The sequence below is a fragment of the Oncorhynchus mykiss genome, chromosome 26 (assembly GCF_057628025.1).
Source record: "Oncorhynchus mykiss isolate SJ-2025 chromosome 26, ASM5762802v1, whole genome shotgun sequence".
Taxonomy (NCBI): domain Eukaryota; kingdom Metazoa; phylum Chordata; class Actinopteri; order Salmoniformes; family Salmonidae; genus Oncorhynchus; species Oncorhynchus mykiss.
Window position 1 is genome coordinate 23,409,312 of NC_143047.1, and position 20,965 is coordinate 23,430,276.

Genomic DNA, 20,965 nt, shown 5'->3' on the forward strand with positions numbered 1-20,965 from the left:
GCTACTACTTTTTGCAAGGCCAGGCAGCGGCACAAATCTAGAAAGAGCAGGAGACGTTGCTGGACTCAGGTTCTAAATTTAACCCCCCACCTCCCATTCCCTCCCACCCTCGCCTCGCCTGTCATGCATCTGCGGTGTCGGGAGAAGGGATGGTTGAAATATGGTCTGCAGGAGGTCAGAGAGGTCTGGGGTTGTGTGAGTGTGGGGTGGAAGGATAGGGAGGGATGAGGGGATGCACGTCTATTATCTCATTGCCGGACAGAAAGGGGATTGGGTCTAGACATCGTGACAAAAGAGGGTGGGTTGGTACTGTTGTGAAGAGGGGTTGCTCAGGAACCCCACTATTAAACGCAAGACGTGAGCTAGGAAGGAGTGTGTAAGTTATTGTTGGTTACTTTCTGGAAGAAACGTTCAATCAGGATGCCAGAGCCGGTCAAAAAAACAGGTAAGTGTGCTTGATCAGATTCCATCTTGTTTAACTGCAGCATCTCCAGCTGCTATCTAAAGACGTCACTGGATTTTTTTTAACCTCCTCTCCCTTTTCCCTCTATAATAACAAATCCCTCCCAACCTCTGGGACTGCTGGGACTTTTGATCACTGATCATCTCATGTCATAGATTATTGTCTTCACAGTTGCATTTCAGAGAGGGGACATTTGAAAGTTGTTGCTGTTACAAGGGTGAACTTTACTAATGCCTGCCTCTTCAGCTTCATATTAGCTATGTATGTCTTCTGTGCAGTTTTTCTCTCTATTTGATCCATTGAAACTGTAAAGGGAGTGAGTGTACAGTGCATTCAAAAATTATTCAGACCCCTTGACTATTTCCACATTTTGTTATGTTACAGACTTATTCTAAAATTGATTAAATAGTTCACACAATACCACATAATTACAAAGCAAAAACAGATTTTTAGAAGGATTTTCAAATGTATAAAAAATACAAAACTTCAATATTACAGTTACACAAGTATTCAGATCCTTCACTCAGTACTTTCTTGAAGCACCTTTGAAGCATCTCTCTGTACTTTGCTCCGTTCATCTTTCCCTCGATCCTGACTAGTCTCCCAGTCCCTGCCACTGAAAAACACCCCCACAGTATGATGCTGCCACCACCATGCTTCATCGTAGGGGTGGTGACAGGTTTCCTCCAGACGTGATGCTTGGCATTCAAGCCAAAGAGTTCAATCTTGGTTCCATCAGAACAGGTTCTATCTCATGGTCTTAGAGTCCTTAGGTGCCTTTTGGCAAACTTCAAGCGGGCTGTCATATGTATTTTACTGAGGAATGGCTTCTGTCTGGCTAAAAGGCCTGATTGGTGGAGTGCTACAGAGATGGTTGTCCTTCTGGAAGGTTCTCCCAGCTCCACAGAGGAACACCTCCCTGACCAAGGCACTTCTCCACTGATTGCTCAGCTCTAGGAAGAATCTTGGTGGTTCCAAACTTCTTCCATTTAAAAATTATGGAGGCTACTGTTTTCTTGGGGACCTTAAATGTTGCAGAAATGGTTTGGTACCCGTCCCTAGATCTGTGCCTTGACACATTCCTGCCTTGGAGCTCTACGGACAAGGTATGTGCCTTTCCAAATCATGTCCAATCAATTTAATTTACCACAGGTGGACTCTAATCAAGTTTTTAGAAACATCTCAAGGATGATCAATGGAAACAGGATACACCTGAGCCCAATTTCGAGTCTCATGGCAAAGGGTATTTATATTTATGTAAATAAGGCATTTCTGTTTTTAATTAATTGAATCCATTTTAGAATAGGGCTGTTACGTAAAACAATGTGGGAAAATGGAAGGGGTCTGCATACTTTCCGAATGCAATGTACTGGTGGTTACTTCCAAGCCTTTTTAAAAATAGAGAAGTAACACCCCCTCTTCCTCCTGTGTGAGAAAAGTAACGTTGTCTCCATACTGTGTTTCTTTGACCACACCCTTCTCCATCCTCCAGCCCTTGGGAAAAGGGTCCATGTGCTAAGCAATGCATGTCTTTCAATGTTTTAAAACACATACAGTAGAGGCCAACCCAGTTTTGGTTACAAAGCAGAGCAACAGTAGGATTAACATAAAAGTACAGACCACTTATATACTCCCCATGAACTCATGAAGACAGTTGTCCAACCATCACCCATCATCTCACATTGCAGTGTTTATGCATCACCCTATAAACAAGCCTTTTTTCCCTGTAAAATTTTCTCACAGAATTCTAATTTTCAGAATAATGCACACATGTGCTGTGGCAGGAGATGTGTAAACAGAGCTACTACATAAACATGGCTAGGTTATATTGAATCCAGCCCACTGTCATTTTATTCTGGATCATTATGGAGCCTATTGTTACCAAATGAGTCTGCATGGACTTTGCATATTTACAATCCCCTACATATTGGACAGTGAAGCTAAAACTTAAATTGGCTCTATACTCCAGCATTTTGGATTTGAGATCAAGTGTTTTATATGAAGCGACAGTACAGAATGTCATCTTTTATTTTAGGGTATTTATAACAAAGCCGGAGAAGAAGGCAGATTGTCACGCCCTGGCCTTAGTTATCTTTGTTTTCTTTATTATTTTGGTTAGGTCAGGGTGTGACATGGGGGATTTATGTGTTTTGACTTGTCTAGGGGTTTTGTATGTTTATGGGGCTGTTTCCTTTCTAGGTAGTTTTGTATGTTTATGGGGCTGTTTCCTTTCTAGGTCGTTTTGTATGTTTATGGGGCTGTTTCCTGTCTCGGTAAATGGTATGTCTATGGTTGGCTAGATTGGTTCTCAATTAGAGGCAGCTGTCTATCGTTGTCTCTGATTGGGAACCATATTTAGGCAGCCATATTCTTTGGGTATTTCGTGGGTGATTGTTTCCTGTGTCAGTGTTTGTGGCACATGGGACTGTTTTGGTTAGTTCACGTTATTATTTTGTATATGTGTTCATGTTCAGTTTTTCTTATTAAAAACCATGGACACCTACCATGCTGCGTATTGGTCCGATCCTTGTTTCATCTCTTCAGAGGAAGAGGAGGAAATCTGCCGTGACACAGATGTTTTACATGTCCCCAATCGATTGTGTTTTTTTTGTTTGTTTATTTGCGTTTTTTGTAACTTGTTTCCTTACTTATTTTGTACATAATGTTGGCACTACCGTCTCATATGACCAAAAATAACTTCTGGACATCAGGACTGTGATTACTCACCACCGACAGGCAGAATACTTTTTTCCTTTAACGCGTCTGACGAGCCCGACGCGAACGATATACTGTTTCTCGGGAACAGGCCCAGATCCCTGTGATTTGCATGAAGAGGAGGCAGAGAAAAAGGGGACAAAGGGCGGGCTGCCTTCTGATAATTCGTAGGCAATTGAATAAACCCCCACTTCCTTCCATTCTGCTAGCAAACGTGCAATCTTTGGAGAATAAAATATCGACATACAGCTGGCTTGTTATACACTGTACCAGCAGGATAGAACAGTGGCGTCTGGTAAGACAAGGGGCGGCGGGCTATGTAAACTCAGCAAAAAAAGAAACATCCTCTCACTGTCAACTGCGTTTATTTTCAGAAAACTTAACATGTGTAAGTATTTGTATGAACATAACAAGATTCAACAACTGAGACATAAACTGAACAAGTTCCACAGACATGTGACTAGCAGAAATGTAATAATATGTCCCTGAACAAAGGGGAGGGGGGGTCAAAATCAAAAGTAACAGACAGTATCTGGTGTGGCCACCAGCTGCATTAAGTACCGCCGTGCATCTCCTCCTCATGGACTGCACCTGATTTGCCAGTTCTTGCTGTGAGATGTTACCCCACTCTTCCACCAAGGAACCTGCAAGTTCCCGGACATTCCTGGGGGGAATGGCCCTAACCCTCACCCTCCGATCGAACAGGTCCCAGGCATGCTCAATGGGATTGAGATCCGGGCTCTTCGCTGGCCATGGCAGAACACTGACATTCCTGTCTTGCAAGAAATCACGCACAGAACAAGCAGTATGGCTGGTGGCATTGACAAGCTGGAGGGTCATGTCAGGATGAGCCTGCAGGAAGGGTACCACATGAGGGAGGAGGATGTCTTCCCTGTAATGCACAGCGTTGAGATTGCCTGTAATGACAACAAGCTCAGGCCGATGATGCTGTGACGAACCCTCCACCTCCAAATCGATCCCGCTCCAGAGTACAGGCCTCGGTGTAAAGCTCATTCCTTCGACGATAAACGTGAATCTGACCATCACTCCTGGTGAGAGAGAACCCCCTACTCGTCAGTGAAGATCACCTTTTGCCAGTCCTGTCTGGTCCAGCGACTGTGGGGTTGTGCAGATAGGCGACATTGTTGCCGGTGATGTTTGGTGAGGACCTGCTTTTACAACAGGCCTACAAGCCCTCAGTCCTGCCTCTCTCAGCCTATTGCAGACAGTCTGAGCACTGATGGAGGGATTGTGCATTCCTGGTGTAAACTCAGGCAGTTGTTGTTGCCATCCTGTACCTGTCCCGCAGGTGTGATGTTCAGATGTACCGATCCTGTGCAGGTGTTACACGTGGTCTGCCACTGCGAGGACGATCAGCTGTCCATCCTGTCTCCCTGTAGCACTGTCTTAGGCATGTCACAGTACGGATATTGCAATTTATTGCCCTGACCACATCTGCAGTCCTCATGCCTCCTTGCAGCATACCTAAGGCACATTCACATTTTTTAGAGTCAGTAGAAAGGACTCTTTGGTGTCCTAAGTTTTCATAACTATGACCTTAATTGCCTATAAGCTGGTGTCTTAACTACCATTCAACATGTGTATGTTCATTAATTGTTTATGGTTCATTAAACAAGCATGGGAAACTTATCTTTGAAAGACAGGGTCCTGAAAAATAGACATTTCTTATTTTGCTGAGTTTATTTTTGTAAATAACAGCTGGTGCACGATATCTAAGGAAGTCTCGAGCTATTGCTCGCCTGTGGTAGAGTATCTCTTGATAAGCTGTAGACCACATTATCTACCTAGAGAGTTCATCTGTATTTTTCGGAGCTGTTTACATACCACCACAGACTGAGGCTGGCACTTAGACCAAAATTGAATGAGCTGTATTCCGCCATAAGCAAACACGAAAACTCTCACCCAGAGGCGGTGCTCCTAGTAGCCGGGGACTTTAATGCAGGAAAACTTAAATCTGTTTTACCAAATTTCTATCAGCATGTTAAATGTGCAACCAGAGGGAAAAAAACTCCACCTTTACTCCACACACAGAGACGCATACAAAGCTCTCCCTCACCCTCCATTTGGCAAATCTGACCATAATTCTATCCTCCTAATTCCTGTTTACAAGCTAAACATTTAAGCAGGACGCAACAGTGACTAGATCAATAAGAAAGTGGTCAGATGAAGCAGATGCTAAGAGCATCAATGACGTCGTCCCCACAGTGACCGTACGTACATATCCCAAACAGAAGCCATGGATTACAGCCAATATCCGCCCTGAGCTAAAGGCTAGAGCTGCCGCTTTCAAGGAGCGGGACTCTAACCCGGAAGCTTATAAGAAATCCCGTTATGCCCATTCTCATCGACAGGGTTGCAGTGAAGCAGGTTGAGAGCTTCACGTTCCTTGGTGTCCACATCACCAACAAACTAACATGGTCCAAGCACACCAAGACAGTCGTGAAGAGGGCACGACATAACCTCAGGAGACTGAAAAGATTTGGCATGGGTCCACAAAAGTTCTACAGCTGCACCATCGAGAGCATCCTGACCAGTTGCATCACTGCCTGGTATGGCAACTGCTCGGCCTCAGACCGCAAGGCAAAAGAGAGGGTAGTGCGAACGGCCCAGTACATCACTGGGGCCAAGCTTCCTGCCATCCAGGACCTCTATACCAGGCGGTGTCAGAGGAAGGCCCTAAAAATTGTCATAGACTCCAGCCACCCTAGTCATAGACTGTTCTCTCTGCTACCGCACGGCAAGCGGTACCAGAGCGCAAAGTCTAGGTCCAAGAGGCTTCTAAACAGCTTCTATCCCTAAGCCATAAAACTCCTGAACAGCTAATCAAATGGCTACCTGGACTATTTGCATTGCCCCCGACTCTTTTACACCGCTACTACTCTCTGTTGTTATCATCTATGCATAGTCACTTTAATAACTCTACCCATATGTACATATTCTACTAACCGGTGCCCCAGCACATTGACTCTGTGCCGGTACCCCCCTGTATATTATCTCGCTATTGTTATTTTACTACTGCTCTTTGTTACTTTTATTTCTTATTCTTATCCGTATTTTTTTTGTTAACTGCATTGTTGGTTAGGGGCTCGTAAATAAGCATTTCACTGTAAGATTAGGTATGACGCTACAAGCTTGGAACACCTGTATTTGGGGAGTTTCTCCCATTCTTCTCTGCAGATCCTCTCAAATTCTGTCAGGTTAGATGGGGAGTGTCACTTCACTGCGATTTTGAGGTCGCTCCAGAGATGTTCGACATATTGTATTCGGGCATGTGACTAATAACATTTGATTTGATTTGTAGTTTTATACTGTATTATATATATACAGTATACAGATATGATCTGTTTCAGCGTTTATGTCACGCCCTGACCTTAGTTATCTTTGTTTTCTTTATTATTTTGGTTAGGTCAGGGTGTGACAAGGGTGGTTTGTTTAGTTTTAGTATTGTCTAGGGGTTTTTGTATGTCTAGGGGTTTTTCCTAGTCTAGGTGTTTATATGTCATTGGTTGCCTAGATTGGTTCTCAATCAGAGGCAGCTGTTTATCGTTGTCTCTGATTGGGGACCATATTTAGGTAGGCATATTCATTGGGTATTTTGTGGGTTGTTTTTCTATGTTTAGTTGCCTGTTCTGCACGAGCCATATAGCTTCACGTTTTGTTGTTTTTTTATAGTTTTGTTCAGTGTTCTCTCTTTCATTAAAGAGTTATGTAAGCTTACCACGCTGCGCCTTGGTCTCCTCATTATGATGACCGTGACAGTTTAGAAATGTAAGCTCTTTATGTATCTAGTCCACCCATTTGAAGGTGTCATAAGTATTTGGAACAATTCACTTGATTCCGAATAATAATTGCTGAATTATGAATAGTGATGAGTGAGAAAGTTACAGAGGCATAAATATCATACCCCCCCAAACAATGTGTAAGGGTTAGCATGTTTTGGGGTGCATGATCTTTGTGCATCTGTAACTTTCTCACTCATCATTATTTACGATTCATTCATGATTATCCATAATCATGGTGGCATCCACATTAATGTAGAAGTGGTCAGAAACATATTTGAATCTTATTTACAATAAAAGTGACTCCAAAATGTAACAATACATTTTTTACCATACATTGCTATTGGGCACAACATCATCTGAAACACAACAAAAGCAAACTGCAAATGCATCCAATAAATTTGTACAGTCACAAGCTTGATGTAGTCATTGCGTGCTACGAATATGGAAGCAAATACTAAACTTTTGACAAAATGTTATACACTGCAAGTGATTTTGTACAAATACTTATGACCTTCAAATGGGGGGACTAGAGACATAAAGTAAGTTGATTTCTAAACGGTAAAACAGATATGTATGAAAATACCCCAAAATAAAAGGCGACATTCTGTACTGTCGCCTCATATAAAACATTTGATCTCAAAGTTTTAGCTTCACTGTCCAAATAAATACATAGGGGAGTGTATGTAAGCGTAAGTTCTAAATTCAGAGTGCAGCATCTCATGCACCACTGAGTTCATGTGTAAACATCACTCATGTGCTGATGATCCAGAAATGCCTCACAGGACACCAACCCGACAAATTACTTTCCACTTTTTTGGGTCACATGGAATGCATTGCCATTCACTGTGGAAAGAGCAACCCAACAGATCAGATGACAATGCAGCCTCCTCCCAGAATCAGTTACTCAGATACAGTATGTCGCTAAGACATCTAGTGTTCAAGATCTCCCAAAGTAATTTAGTATTAGCATCAAGACCCTGCTATCAACAGATAATTATTCTGTAAATCAGAATTTTATTGAAGCATCTTTTAAATGTAGAATGAGACTCTCTACTGATACAAAGATGCTTTGCACTGCAAAGTGGTTTTGAATTCCCCAACTGATGAAGAAATCGTTTGTGGTGAACTATTTTGACTGAAATAAAACAAGAACTAGAAGATACAGGTGAACTATATAAGTTCATTGGGTAAACACTTCCTGGTCCTAATGCTAGCTAGCTGCTTTGCTTGCTTGCTATTTTTCCTTTTCTTTTTACAATAACTGTTGTTATTTCAAATTATGTTTCAACCCTCATATTATATTTTTTCTGATTTACTTTACTTTATATGGAGGAATTGGAGTGAAATGTAATATAAATAGGCCCAATAAATACACTGTTAAGGTTAAGGAGGAGATACCAGTCATCACTAGCCTGAAAAAATAAGCACACTTGGAAGCCCAGCAAAGGTGTAACATTCTTTCTATGCTCGCTTCACAACTAAAATAGTCTCACTAATCCCTCTACTGTGCTACCTGTGTCCCTGTCACTGGGGTCGCCTGCTGAGTGCATTTATTAGTGGGGCACATATGCATTCTGTATTTAAACCCTTAGGGTCATCTTGCTCTATGTGGAGGTCATTTCATTCGAGATGTAATGGGCTGATTGGAAACCATTCTCTGGTTAGAGGGTAATAAAACACCTGATACGACTCACAGAGAGGAGAAATGTATTAGACAATCAAAACCTCTCATTAACAACACATTGGATAGCTCTGATAGTAACCCACTGTAATGCAGAGATGATGGCAATGATAAAATCAGCATTTTCAGCATTTATCAATTTCAATTGATTCATTCAACTGAATTCAAGACTGTGGTACAATTAAGGCTCTATTCAGTGCATTCGGAAAGTACTCAGACCCCTTGACTTTTTCCACATTTTGATACTTTACAGGCTTATTCTAAAATGTATTTCATTTCCCCCCCCCTCATCAATCTACACACAATATCCCATAATGACAAAGCAACAGTTATTTATTTTTTGCAAATGTATTTTAAAAACCAATGGGAATATCACATTTACATAAGTATTCAGATCCATTACTCAGTACCTTGTTGAAGCACCTTTGGCAGCGATTACAGCCTCCAGTCTTCTTGTCTTCTTGACGCTACAAGCTTGGCAGACCTGTATTTGTGGAGTTTCTCCCATTCTTCTCTGCAGATCCTCTCAAGCTCTGTCAGGTTAGATGGGGAGTGTCACATCACAGCTATTTTGAGGTCGCTCCAGAGATGTTCGATTGGGTTCAAATCCGGGCTCTGGCTGGGCCACTCAAGGACATTCAGAGACTTGTCCTGAAGCCACTCCTGCGATTTCTTGGCTGTGTGCTTAGGGCTGTTTTCCTGTTAGAAGGTTAACCTTCGCCCCAGTCAGAGGTCGTGAGCGCTCTGGAGCAGGTTTTCATCAAGGATCTCTCTGTACTTTGCTCCGTTCATCTTTACCTCAATCCTGACGAGTCTCCCAGTCCCTGCCACTGAAAAACATCCACACAGCATGAATCTTCCACCACCATGCTTCACCGTAGGGACGGTGCCAGGTTTCCGCCAGATGTGATGCTTGGAATTCAAGCCAAAGAGTTCAATCTTGGTTTCATCAGACTAGAGAATCTTGTTTCTCATGGTCTTAGAGTCATTTAGGTGCCTTTTGGAAAACTCCAAGCAGGCTGTCATGTGCCTTTTACTGAGGAGTGGCTTCCGTCTGGCCACTCTACTATAGAAAGCCTGATTGGTGGATTGCTGCAGAGATGGTTGTCCTTCTGGAAGGTTCTCCCATCTCCACAGAGGAACTCTGGAGCTCTGTCAGAGTGACCATCGGGTTGTTGGTCACCCGATGGTCCCGATGGGGGTTCCAAACTTCTTCCATTTAAGATTGATGCAGGCCACTGTGTTCTTGGGGACCTTCAATGCTGCTGAAAGGTTTCGGTACCCTTCCCCAGATCTGTGCCTCGACACAATCCTGTCTCGGAGCTCTACGGACAATTCCTTCGACCTCATGGCTTGATTTTTGAGGGTCAACTTTTAAAACTTGATTGGAGTCCACCTGTGGCAAATTCAATTGTTTGGACATTAATTGGAAAGACACACACACACCTGGTGTGAAAAGTTTTAGAAACATCTCAAGGATGATCAATTTCAAGTCTCATAGCCAAGGGTCTGAATCGTACAATTTGTTTTATACATTTGCAAACATTTCTAAAAACCTGTTTTCGCTTTATTGAATACATTTTAGAATAAGGCTGTAATGTAACAAAATGTGGAAAAAGGTCACAATACTTTCTGAATGCACTGTATACCCTTATTTGTAATTTGTCTGAAGAGCTTCCTTTTGATAATGGAACTGCTATGGTGTATCATCATAGTGCACTTCAAAGGTTTTACATCACAATTTACTGCAAAAATCCATGACAAACTGGGCATCTTAAACTGAATTCTTTCATTCTGACCCATCCCTCTCGAGTCTCAACATTTGCCAAGAAACCAAAGACTCAGGTGGCAGAGGAAAGGGAAACAGTGGTTTTGAGACAGAGACAGGGAAGCCTGATGCGAAGGTGAGAAGGCAGAGCAACACAAAGGACCTTGCCTCTGGCGACAAGTATGTGATCAAGGCAGATGGAAACAAGCACTTACCATCCAAGCAGTTACCAAGGAGGACGGCACTGCCTATGCAGTGATTGCCGGTGGGTCAAAAGTCAAGTTTGACCTTAAGGTGAAAGAGAAAGAAGTCATGGAGGAAGTCAAATTGGAAGTGAAGGAGGAAGTGAAGGAGAAGGAAGGTGGGAGTCTGTTAGGGTGTAGATCTTTTTCCAGAGCCATACTCACCTATGAGCACAGTGTGAGGAGCACCGAGCACAGAGGCCACCAAACACCATAAACATGTGTTTTGAACACTGAGCACTGTTTGTTGCACTGCTGGTTGTTATCACCTCAATCACAGTCTGTTTTAGACAATTACTCAGTATGTTTCATTTCATCAAGCACAGAGCACAGTGTGTACTGTAACATTACCTACATAGTTGATCACACAGCAACCCTTTCAGCCTGGCAGTAGGAGCTGTGTGTGGTTTGATAAAATGCCTGGGGTCAGAGAGAGAGAGTGGCTGTGGAGAGCTCAGACTTGGAGCAGCTCCAGCCTGTCCAGGGCTGCTGTGATTCACATAAAACCCTCCCTGATGACCTTCACCCTGGCCTGACCCAAACAGATTGTTTCCTCGTGAGTAACCACAGCAGCAAGTGCTCAGGATAGATATCCACAAGAGGCATCTGACAGGAGATAACACAGTGCACATGGAAACTTGATCCATTCAAAGTTGATAAATGGAAATATTTGCAAGATAAGCTTAGACAAATGTGTAAAATAGGGACCTTGTAATAGTGGTAAGGGCAGAAATGTTGCTAGAGGCAGGCAGGTTCAGGTGCAGAAGTTGTGCTTTTATTTATGTCAATGGTGAGCCAGACATTCAATTGACAATATTGACAAAGTAATCCAAAATAGATCTTTCAAAACTTCTCATAACACTTATAATGAAAAACAAAATGCCTTGAGGCAGGCAAATATGTCTACTCCAGACTCAAGTTAGGGTATAACAGACTCACATCAGCCTCCTAACAATTACCGAAACTGTCCCCCAAAAACTAGAATAAACAAACAGGCGATTAGCTCCCCCTGGGACATACCTCTGTCAAAATGATAGTTCACCCATAACTGGTCATGTAAAATGCATATTCATTAATTAACCTACAGTGTGGAATAATAGTCTAAAGCAGACATAATAATCATCAGAACTTATTTAATTCACAGTCGAATCCTTCATAATATTGACGTCCTCGCAGGAAGGCCACCTACAACTATTAGAACGCACCCGCACACAAATACATTACAGATAGGCCCACTCAGAGCCATCTACCAAAAGATTGTCTATTATATTGACAAGATAGTTGATTGACCGCTCCAACAATGGAAATACATGTCCTTTAAAGATGGAAGGCAGGCAGGCAGGAAGAGGTGAGATCAGGTGGAACCATTCTAGCCAATGAGAGGGAAGATACTTGTATGAACAACAGGCCATAGAGATATACTGTATATCTGTGCCATTATAGAGTCTGTGACCATCTGGGCAGTGCCATTGAGGCTGTCTCCATTTTAAAGTAAACCATTTTCTTCTTCTTTATTGGCTGATTGCTCCCAACTCTTAGGAATCCCCACCTAATTGACAAATTTAAAATGGTGGAACCCTCAATGGCAATGTCCATGTTAAAACGGGTTATGTCCATGTTAAAACGGGTTATATCCATGATGAGTCCTCTATCTATCTCTATGACAACAGGCACAACTGATATAAAGTTGTTTTTTTCAAAGTTGCCGAAATGCCACGTGCATTCACTCATATTAGTGCATTCGTAACAACCTAACCATTACGGAACTTCTATTCAATCAAATAAGCCTCACGTAGCAAATGAGCAATTCCATTTTTTGTTAACCAAATTCAACACTCTCTCATTGACTACTGCACATTTGAAACAGATGGGGAGCGCCATGGACAAACAGCTAACAATCACTTTTTATGGAAATAAAATGATCTCTAGCCTTGTGAGTCTTGCAAAAGTCCATGTGCGCTATAAACATTGTGCCCACTCAGAGGTGAAGAAATAGTCAATGAAATGCAACAACATATCGTAGGCATACCAAACATTAATCAAAATGTGTGTAATGTTGCAAAAAACGGTAAGGGAATTACATTTTGTAACGCTAGCAATTACTGTACGTTTATATGTAACATAGATTTAACAAACATGTTTATCAATTTAGGAAGCAAAGCGCTCTCAACAAAGCGCTCTCAAATGTTAAGACATTTTATGAGTTAAGAGAACATGTGCAAAGGCTAAGCTTCACCACAAAATGTAACCCCTCGAGCATCCCATTGGTTCCTGCATGATGCCCCCTCTCGATCATCTCATTGGTTCCTGCATGAATGCCTCCCCCCAAGCATGCCATCTTCCTGCTTGTGTGACACTTTTGATATTGTATATTTCACAGGATTGTCTATGCAATTAAAATGTGAGTCAAGTGGAATTAAATTATTATCTGAGTTTTTCGGGGGTCCACCACCAAAGAACACCCAGCCAACTTGTCACAACTGTGGGAAGCATTGGAGTCAACATGGGCCTGGGGGGGGGGGGGGGGGGGGGGGGGGGGTGTAATGCAACTCAGGATTCAGAAGGTGTTCTTAATGTTTTGTAGACTTAGTGTGTGTGGCCTACAGTCCGAGAAACATTCAGTTATATGAGTCTCTCATGGTAAATTCTTTGTTACCAGAGGAAGCCCAGGGTGGGGACACAGCAGCTCCAGATCCAGCTGCTACAGACACTTTAGCTCCAGCGGAGGCCCCAGCCCCAGCAGAGACACCTGCAGCAGCGGACACTACACTAGCAGCACCTCAGCCAGGTGCCAATGTACAGCCACATGACACTCCAGGATTTGATGGTTAGACCAATGTTTACAGATTGTTTCCACCGATCCTTTGAGCTACTGGATACACGCTTGTGGTGATGTTGTAGGGTCACAATGCATGACAATGGAGACATTGTGAGATACTTCACTGACAAACTTGTGCACTGCACTTGCCAGTATCACAATTTAGCTTTGTATCAGCCTTCACAGAGCTTCTGTGTAGAAAACCCCCCAACAAAAAACAGATGGTATAACTATCCTTGGTAGTTTACTTGCTCCCGGCTTCTCCCTTGCTTTGTCCTGTTTAACATTTTCCTGTTCCCTTCTCAGAAAGTCAAGCCCCTGACACGAAGACAGACCTCACTGGCCTGTTTACAGAGAAACCCCAGAGTGGGGAGGTCGCTGTGGGTGAGTGACACCATTACATTTGAGTAATTTAGCAGACTCTCTCCTCCAGAGCAACTTAGTGAGGAACAGCACCCCAGAGATCATAGCCATTCATGCAAGCCATTCATAAAGATGTTATGGGCATGTCAAGGCATGTTTCCCTACTGTTGTGTCCAGGTGAGAACATTAATTTTGTGGCTAAAGTGAATGCTGCTTCACTGCTGAAGAAGCCCACCATCAAGTGGTTTAAGGGGAAGTGGATGGACCTGGCTAGCAAGTCTGGAAAGAACCTGCAGCTCAAGGAGCTTTATGATCGTAACTCTAAGGTTAGACTTTTGTCCCATACATGAGCATGTTATAAACTGTTGTCACCAATGTGCAGTTCTGAACATCATGATACAAGAACAGGTTGGACACTGCAATGAGCTGTTAAAAGTTGTTCAGGAAAGTCCTAGAGATCGCCTTGCAAAAGACTTCAGAGGTTTTATGGTTTTGGCTGACATTATTATTACCAGGAATTTTGGACCTTTGTTTTCAGGTCTACACCTTTGAGATGCAGATCATTGCAGCCAAGCCCAGTTTCGCTGGAGCTTACAGGTGTGAGGTGTCATCCCGGGACAAGTTTGACAGCTGCAACTTTGACCTAACTGTGCATGGTGGGTGCCCTCACACAATACAATCACTAGGGGCAGCTTAACAGAAACTACAATTGTTCTTATTTTCTCCTTAGTGCCTTTCCTTGCTAAAGCGTACAGTAAATATCTGTTTTTTTTTTATAGTACCTGTGGTATAAAATTCAATGATAGAGAAGAGATAACTGATTATTCTATCATGTTTCAGAGGCCCGGGCTGTGGAAGGGTTTGACATCAGGGCAGCTTTCAGGCGCACGTAAGCTAAGAAAAAAAGTATCTGTGTGTGTGTGTGTGTGTGTGTGTGTGTGTGTGTGTGTGCGTGTGTGTGTGTGTGTGTGTGTGTGTGTGTTTGTCACTGGAGTTTGGTGGCACCTTAATTGGTGAGAACTGGCTCAAGGTAATGGATGGAGCTGAATAAATGGAATGGTATCAAATATATCAAACACATGGTTTAATGCCATTCCATTCTCTCTGTTCCAGCCATTATTATGAGCCCCCCCCCCCCCCCCCCCCCCCCCTCCCCCAGCAGCCTCTACTCATGTGTGTGTGTTCGTGTGTGTGCGTGAGAGAAAGTGAGAAGGATTGAAGGAAAAGTATATCAAGTTGTTATTTAGCAAGCTGTATCAACAAAACAACACAAATCAACTTTATACAATGGTATTATCTAAAGCATTTTTAGACAGCCCCAAACTAGCAGTCTGTGGATATTGTTGGATGGTTATTTAAATGCTCTTTTTTTGTATACATTATGTGCCAATACATAATAAGTAAATGGGGTGTAATAGTATCTTTACAGTCCTTTGGATATGTGAGAGAAATCACTATCTGGCAATGCCAACTTGTCAGGAGTGGAGCTACTAGGAAGACAAGTGTACCATCAGGAAGGTAGTGACGGTTTGCTGCAACTTGGGGGTTCATATCCAAACACTGGGGCCTCTGATTACCAAAAAGACTTCAGGGAAAGCTTTTCAGTCCCTCTTTTTCTCTGCTTTCCTTTTGGGTCAAACAGTGCCAGTTTATGGAAATATGTAACTTCCTTGCTGTGCTGAATTTTGAGAATACTGCCATGGTGTGAAAGAGACAAGGTTTGACCTAACTCATTTTAAAGAGACCACCATAGATGTTAAATACACTGGGTCATCCTTTAGCTTGACAGCTTGAACACTGTCATTGTGTCAACTTTGACAGAACCAGCTTCTGGTTTGGAGGTGAGAGAGTACAATCGTCTGGGTTAACATGCAGCTTAACAGCACACCAACTTTATATGTCACTCAAACTCTCTCTCTGATCTACCACGGGGTCTTTATCAAAACAGCGGAGCAAGCTGCACAAACAGTGAGCCGACGTAGTGAGTTTTGGTCTTGCCCCTGGTTTGATGGTATTGAAAGTGCCAGGATGTGTTAAGACACACAGGCTTTTCTGTGGCACTGGTTCTCCAGGGCTGTCGGATGAGAGATATCACTGGAGGAAGTCACCGCCGTGTGTTGTAATTCTACCACATAAACCACCAGGCCCTCATTTAATCCTGATCGCTCCAGAGATCAGAGGGAGGAGATGAACACTTCCAGCCACATTTAAAACGGCTTTCCTCTCCCTGAGATCCCTCATCACAATGATCAGTGTGGAATACAGATTTCATGGGGATTTTGATTTTGGCATCATTCGTGGGGGACAACATGTTTGCTGTTGTTTTCAAGGGTGCTGCTCATCTCTTATGGTGATGATGATAACCAAACTGTCAGAATACATTGCTTTGATGGGGTACTGACATTGTGTTATTGGCGCTGATATTTCTACAGCAGTGTGGATGGAAGTGAGGAAGCAGGAGAGTTGGACTTCAGTGCCTTGTTGAAGAAAAGGTGAGTGTGAATTATCTCTGATTATTTCAGAACAAAAAGTTGAGCAACATCATTATTTTCCAAATCAGTAAGCTTGTTTCTCTTGGGCATGTTATCTCACTGTGTCCATCTCTCTTTGTCACCCCCCCTATACAGAGAGTAAGTGACTACTACTAGTTTACCCAACAGATTGGATTAATGGACATGTTTTCCCAGTTACTTTTTCACTAACCTGAATTCAGGTCAGTCTTGCTGTCTACTCACAATGCATCTTGAGTCCTCCTGCTAATCTCACACTGGTCCCAAACTACTTTTGCCTAGCACACTCACATACCTTATACCCTGTAGAAGACTCTGTCACTTCTACCACACAAGCTAGAACACATTACACTATTAGATAAAAAGGTTCCAAAACAGTTCTTTGGCTGTCCCCATAGGAGAACCATTTTTGGGTCCAGGTAGAACCCTTTTTGGTTCCAGGTAAAACCCTTTTGGATCCAGGTAAAGCCCTTTTGGATTCCATGTAGAACCCTCTGTGGAGAGTGTTATATATGGAACCCAAAAGGGTTCTCTCTGGAACCAAATAGGGTTCTTCAAAGGGTTCTCTTACGGGGACAGCAAAAGGACCCTTTTAGGTTGTAGATGGCACATTTTCTTCTAAGAGTGCAGGAGATTTAGCACACATCTGAATGCAATAGAAGCTTTCACAACACTTTGTGGTCTGCATCTCTTTCTTCCCTATGCGTGTCACTGCATCATCACAATGAGTCATTACTGACTCTCCAGACCTTCCTTCGATATCCAGTCACAACTCCGCCTGTTTTCAAAGCAATAGTTTATTTCCGCCCCATCACACACAAACATTGTTCCATCTCACTCAATGTCAAACCCATCTCCTAGTCTAGTGGATTTCATGCCCTGGCATTTACCTTGATGTCATGCATTGACCTATACTGGCAAGCACATTGTTTTAGGGTCTCTTGTTTGTTGAAAATGTGAATGTTTTTTTCAAAATTCATAATGCAGTATAAATTATTCTGATTTGATGTTCTATATAATTCTGATTAATCGGAATTCATTTTCAATATTTTACAATAGCTGTGACACTTTTCTGCATGTCTGCAGACCATTGCAGCAGAAATTATATTTGTTGTAGTTGTTGTGCTTGTTTGCGGTCTTCATGGGTGGGTTCTAGGGTGCTATAATTCGGTTTTGGGTACTGCAATGTATATTTGATGTGTGTATTAATCTGTTTGGTTTGTCGCTTGGGTTCTGCTTCGGAATGAGTGCAGCAGTTTTCTTAAAGGTTCACCAGGTCATCGGTAAGAAACAATTGTTGTCGATGTAATAATATGCTTTCTGACTGTTATGTGAAGACTGCAATGAGTTTTTGAGTGAAACCTGAATGCAAATGTGACTTAGAAAATTGTAATGGAAAATTGCAAGTAATGAAGAAAATGTATAAGTAGGCCTATTGAGCATGGATAGACCTAACTGTTACTGTGCATGGTCGGTAATGTAGCCTAATGATAATGCTAAGTGATGGCTTCAGACAGTGGCTTACCTTGTCCCCTTGTCCCCTCTTTCTGTGCCAGTGCCTCTAAGTCCCAGGTCAAAAATGAGCCTGATGAGGATGTATGGGAAATCCTCCAGAAGGCTCCAGCCAGTGAGTATGAGAAGATCGCCTTCCAGTATGGCATAACAGACCTGCGTGGGATGTTGAAGAGGCTGAAGAAGATGAAGAAGGAGGAAAAGAAGAGTGAAGGTTGGTATCTCTATCTTTGTGAAACCAACACTTATCCTTCAGCTCATACACTATGCATCCTGAGATTGAACCCGTCCTAAAATGGACACCGCAAATACCCATTTAGGTACTCATCCCTTCAGTCATCCCTCCATGCAAGCCTCCATTGTAGAAGCTAGCTACTGTATCTGTATTTACAGCTAAATGTTACCTCTGCAGATCAGTATTGTTAACTATAGGAAAAGTAATTGCTCACGTGTCTGTGTCTCCCAGCTTTCCTAAAGAAGCTGGACCCTGCCTACCAGGTAGAAAAAGGGCATAAAATGAAACTATGCATTGAGGTGGCCAATGAAGACGTAGATGTAAAATGGCTGAAGAATGGGCAAGAGATTCAATCAACTGGAAGGTAGCCATCAGCAGAGAGGGTTTTCTGAGCTTGCATTCAATTAGAATGAATTACTGATGTACCATCTCTTACAAATGTGTGTACAACACATGCTTATTCAGCAACTCAACAATACAATTAGCTATCTCTCAGATTGCTATATTATGTCATGCTAACGTTCCTCTTCTCTCCCCCGACACAACACATGGATGGACTGTGCTGATCTTGCTGACCTTTCATGAACAGCAAGTAAGTACTTTCATCTTGTCAAGCAACACATTGAGATTGTTTTGCTAGGTACGGACAGTAGCAAAGGGCTGAAATAAGCTAGACAGGAATACGACTGTCAACCATTGTAAATATGGAAGCTTTTTGGGGTCTCCACACTGCTGTGTACTCTGAAAACATGATGATGACTGATGTTAAACTGTTATGCTATCAACCAATTTACCAACTATCGATACAATGTATCATCAACAGGAAGAGTGTTACACAGAAGGCTATTGTGGTTTGAATGTTGTCTATATCTGTCAATAAGGAACATTTATTTTATTATGAAAGGTGCTGGTGAATAATTGAGTGGATAATGAAGGTTCTTGTCCATCTACCAGGTACATCTTTGAGAGTGTTGGCAACAAGCGATACCTCACCATCAACCACTGCTCACTGTCAGACGATGCCACATACACTTGTGTGGTCGGAGATGAGAAGTGCACCACAGAGCTCTTTGTCAAAGGTGCATGTGAGACAACTGAAAGTGGAAAATCAACGGTCCAACATCAATGTTTCGTTTGTACACCAGTTTGAATGCATTTCACACTCACATTATATTTGTGCCTGCGTGATGCCTAAGGTAGCATCATAACACAACAAGGGAAATATGATTATTTGCTAAAGTGCCTGGTGGTATAATGGTGGTTCTTACTGTTTCTTTCTCTGTGTGTCTGCAGAGCCTCCTGTCACTATTACAAGTCATCTGGAGGACCAGATGGTCATGAAGGGTGAGCGGGTGGAGTTAGAGTGTGAGGTGTCAGAAGAAGGGGCTACTGTCAAATGGTAAGACGTTCCCTCAACCCACAAATCAAACTCAAACACTTCCATACCATAGAAGGTGTGAGGAGGTTAACAATGGGTGCCATACCAGACAGTATTTTAAGATTTACAAAGTGCCAAGTCCCTGACCGAGGACATCAAAAGCATGGTCTGGCATACTGTTCACATTACGTCACTTCACAACAACTCGGATAGACACAACAGATGGCTGTAATAACTGATATGGTGACATTGTGGTACATTAGGTTTCATATAGGAAATTGCTGTATTTTGTGTTTCCCTTGTTAGAATTAATCCACACATCAGATATTGGTTTGAGGATAACATTATTCTGGTTGTAAGGGTTGAAACAGATGTAGTTTTTGAGTCTGCGCTGCATGGTGCACATTCCTCACATGTCCGGTAGATGGCATTTGTGTCGCTCATGGCTTTAACGTGTTAGTCACCCCCAGGCCTGCTGACCTTCCTGTCACAGTGTCTCAGGTACAGTGTCTCTGTCAAAGGGCTGGGCTATATATTACAGTGTCTCTGCCAAAGGGCTGGGCTATATATTACAGTGTCTCTGTCACAGTGTCTCAGTCACAGTGTCTCTGCCAAAGGGCTGGGCTATATATTACAGTGTCTCTGTCACAGTGTCTCAGTCACAGTGTCTCTGCCAAAGGGCTGGGCTATATATTACAGTGTCTCTGTCACAGTGTCTCAGGTACAGTGTCTCTGCCAAAGGGCTGGGCTATATATTACAGTGTCTCTGCCACATTGTCTCTGCCACAATGTCTCTGTCACAATGTCTCTGTCACAGGGTCTCTGTCACAGTGTCTCAGGTACAGTGTCTCTGCCAAAGGGCTGGGCTATATATTACAGTGTCTCTGTCACAGTGTCTCAGGTACAGTGTCTCTGCCAAAGGGCTGGGCTATATATTACAGTGTCTCTGCCACATTGTCTCTGCCACAATGTCTCTGTCACAGGGTCTCTGCCACAGGGTCTCTGCCACAGGGTCTCTGCCACAGTATCTCAGTCACAGTATATCTGCCACAGGGCTAGGCTGGATATTACAACATGCAGTAAATTATCAGCCACATGAAAGGTCACACAGGGCTGTTAGCACGTCCCCTGTCCTTTGGCGGGAAAGCAATTGTGAATTATGGTCACCCATCCAAAATACAACATTGTGCTCTTCCTGGAATTGGGCCTAACCATGGGCACATAAATAAACATCTATCCGCCAATTTGTTTCTTTGGGCAAACATACAGTATCAGATTGCAATGATACCACTGTTAATTAATACCTGTGCAACTGTGCCTTCATTGGTGAAAATTAAATAGTTGTGGTAAAGTGATGACCATTCAGAAAAGTGACATTGAGAACATTTGTCAGTGCCGATTTGTAATGCAAAATGGCTGACAGTGTTACATCGGCAACTCTGTAACACATTCACTAGATACTGTCTAACATAACCTC

General features: G+C 42.7%; 1 protein-coding gene across 1 annotated transcript in view; it reads left to right on the top strand.

The window, feature by feature from the left end:
* Nucleotides 1–187: 187 nt before the first annotated feature.
* LOC110506650 (myosin-binding protein C, cardiac-type) overlaps nt 188–20,965 on the top strand; it is a 38,302-nt gene continuing 17,524 nt past the window's right edge. The window contains exons 1-14 of the mRNA XM_090223407.1: nt 188–445; nt 10,476–10,791; nt 13,332–13,460; nt 13,797–13,874; nt 14,031–14,179; nt 14,392–14,509; nt 14,694–14,742; nt 16,286–16,345; nt 16,481–16,483; nt 17,920–18,089; nt 18,342–18,474; nt 18,700–18,702; nt 19,065–19,189; nt 19,404–19,509. Coding sequence (XP_090079533.1) covers nt 10,743–10,791; nt 13,332–13,460; nt 13,797–13,874; nt 14,031–14,179; nt 14,392–14,509; nt 14,694–14,742; nt 16,286–16,345; nt 16,481–16,483; nt 17,920–18,089; nt 18,342–18,474; nt 18,700–18,702; nt 19,065–19,189; nt 19,404–19,509 — 1,172 coding nt within the window. The 5' untranslated portion in view covers nt 188–445; nt 10,476–10,742. The remainder of the gene's footprint in view (nt 446–10,475; nt 10,792–13,331; nt 13,461–13,796; nt 13,875–14,030; nt 14,180–14,391; nt 14,510–14,693; nt 14,743–16,285; nt 16,346–16,480; nt 16,484–17,919; nt 18,090–18,341; nt 18,475–18,699; nt 18,703–19,064; nt 19,190–19,403; nt 19,510–20,965) is intronic.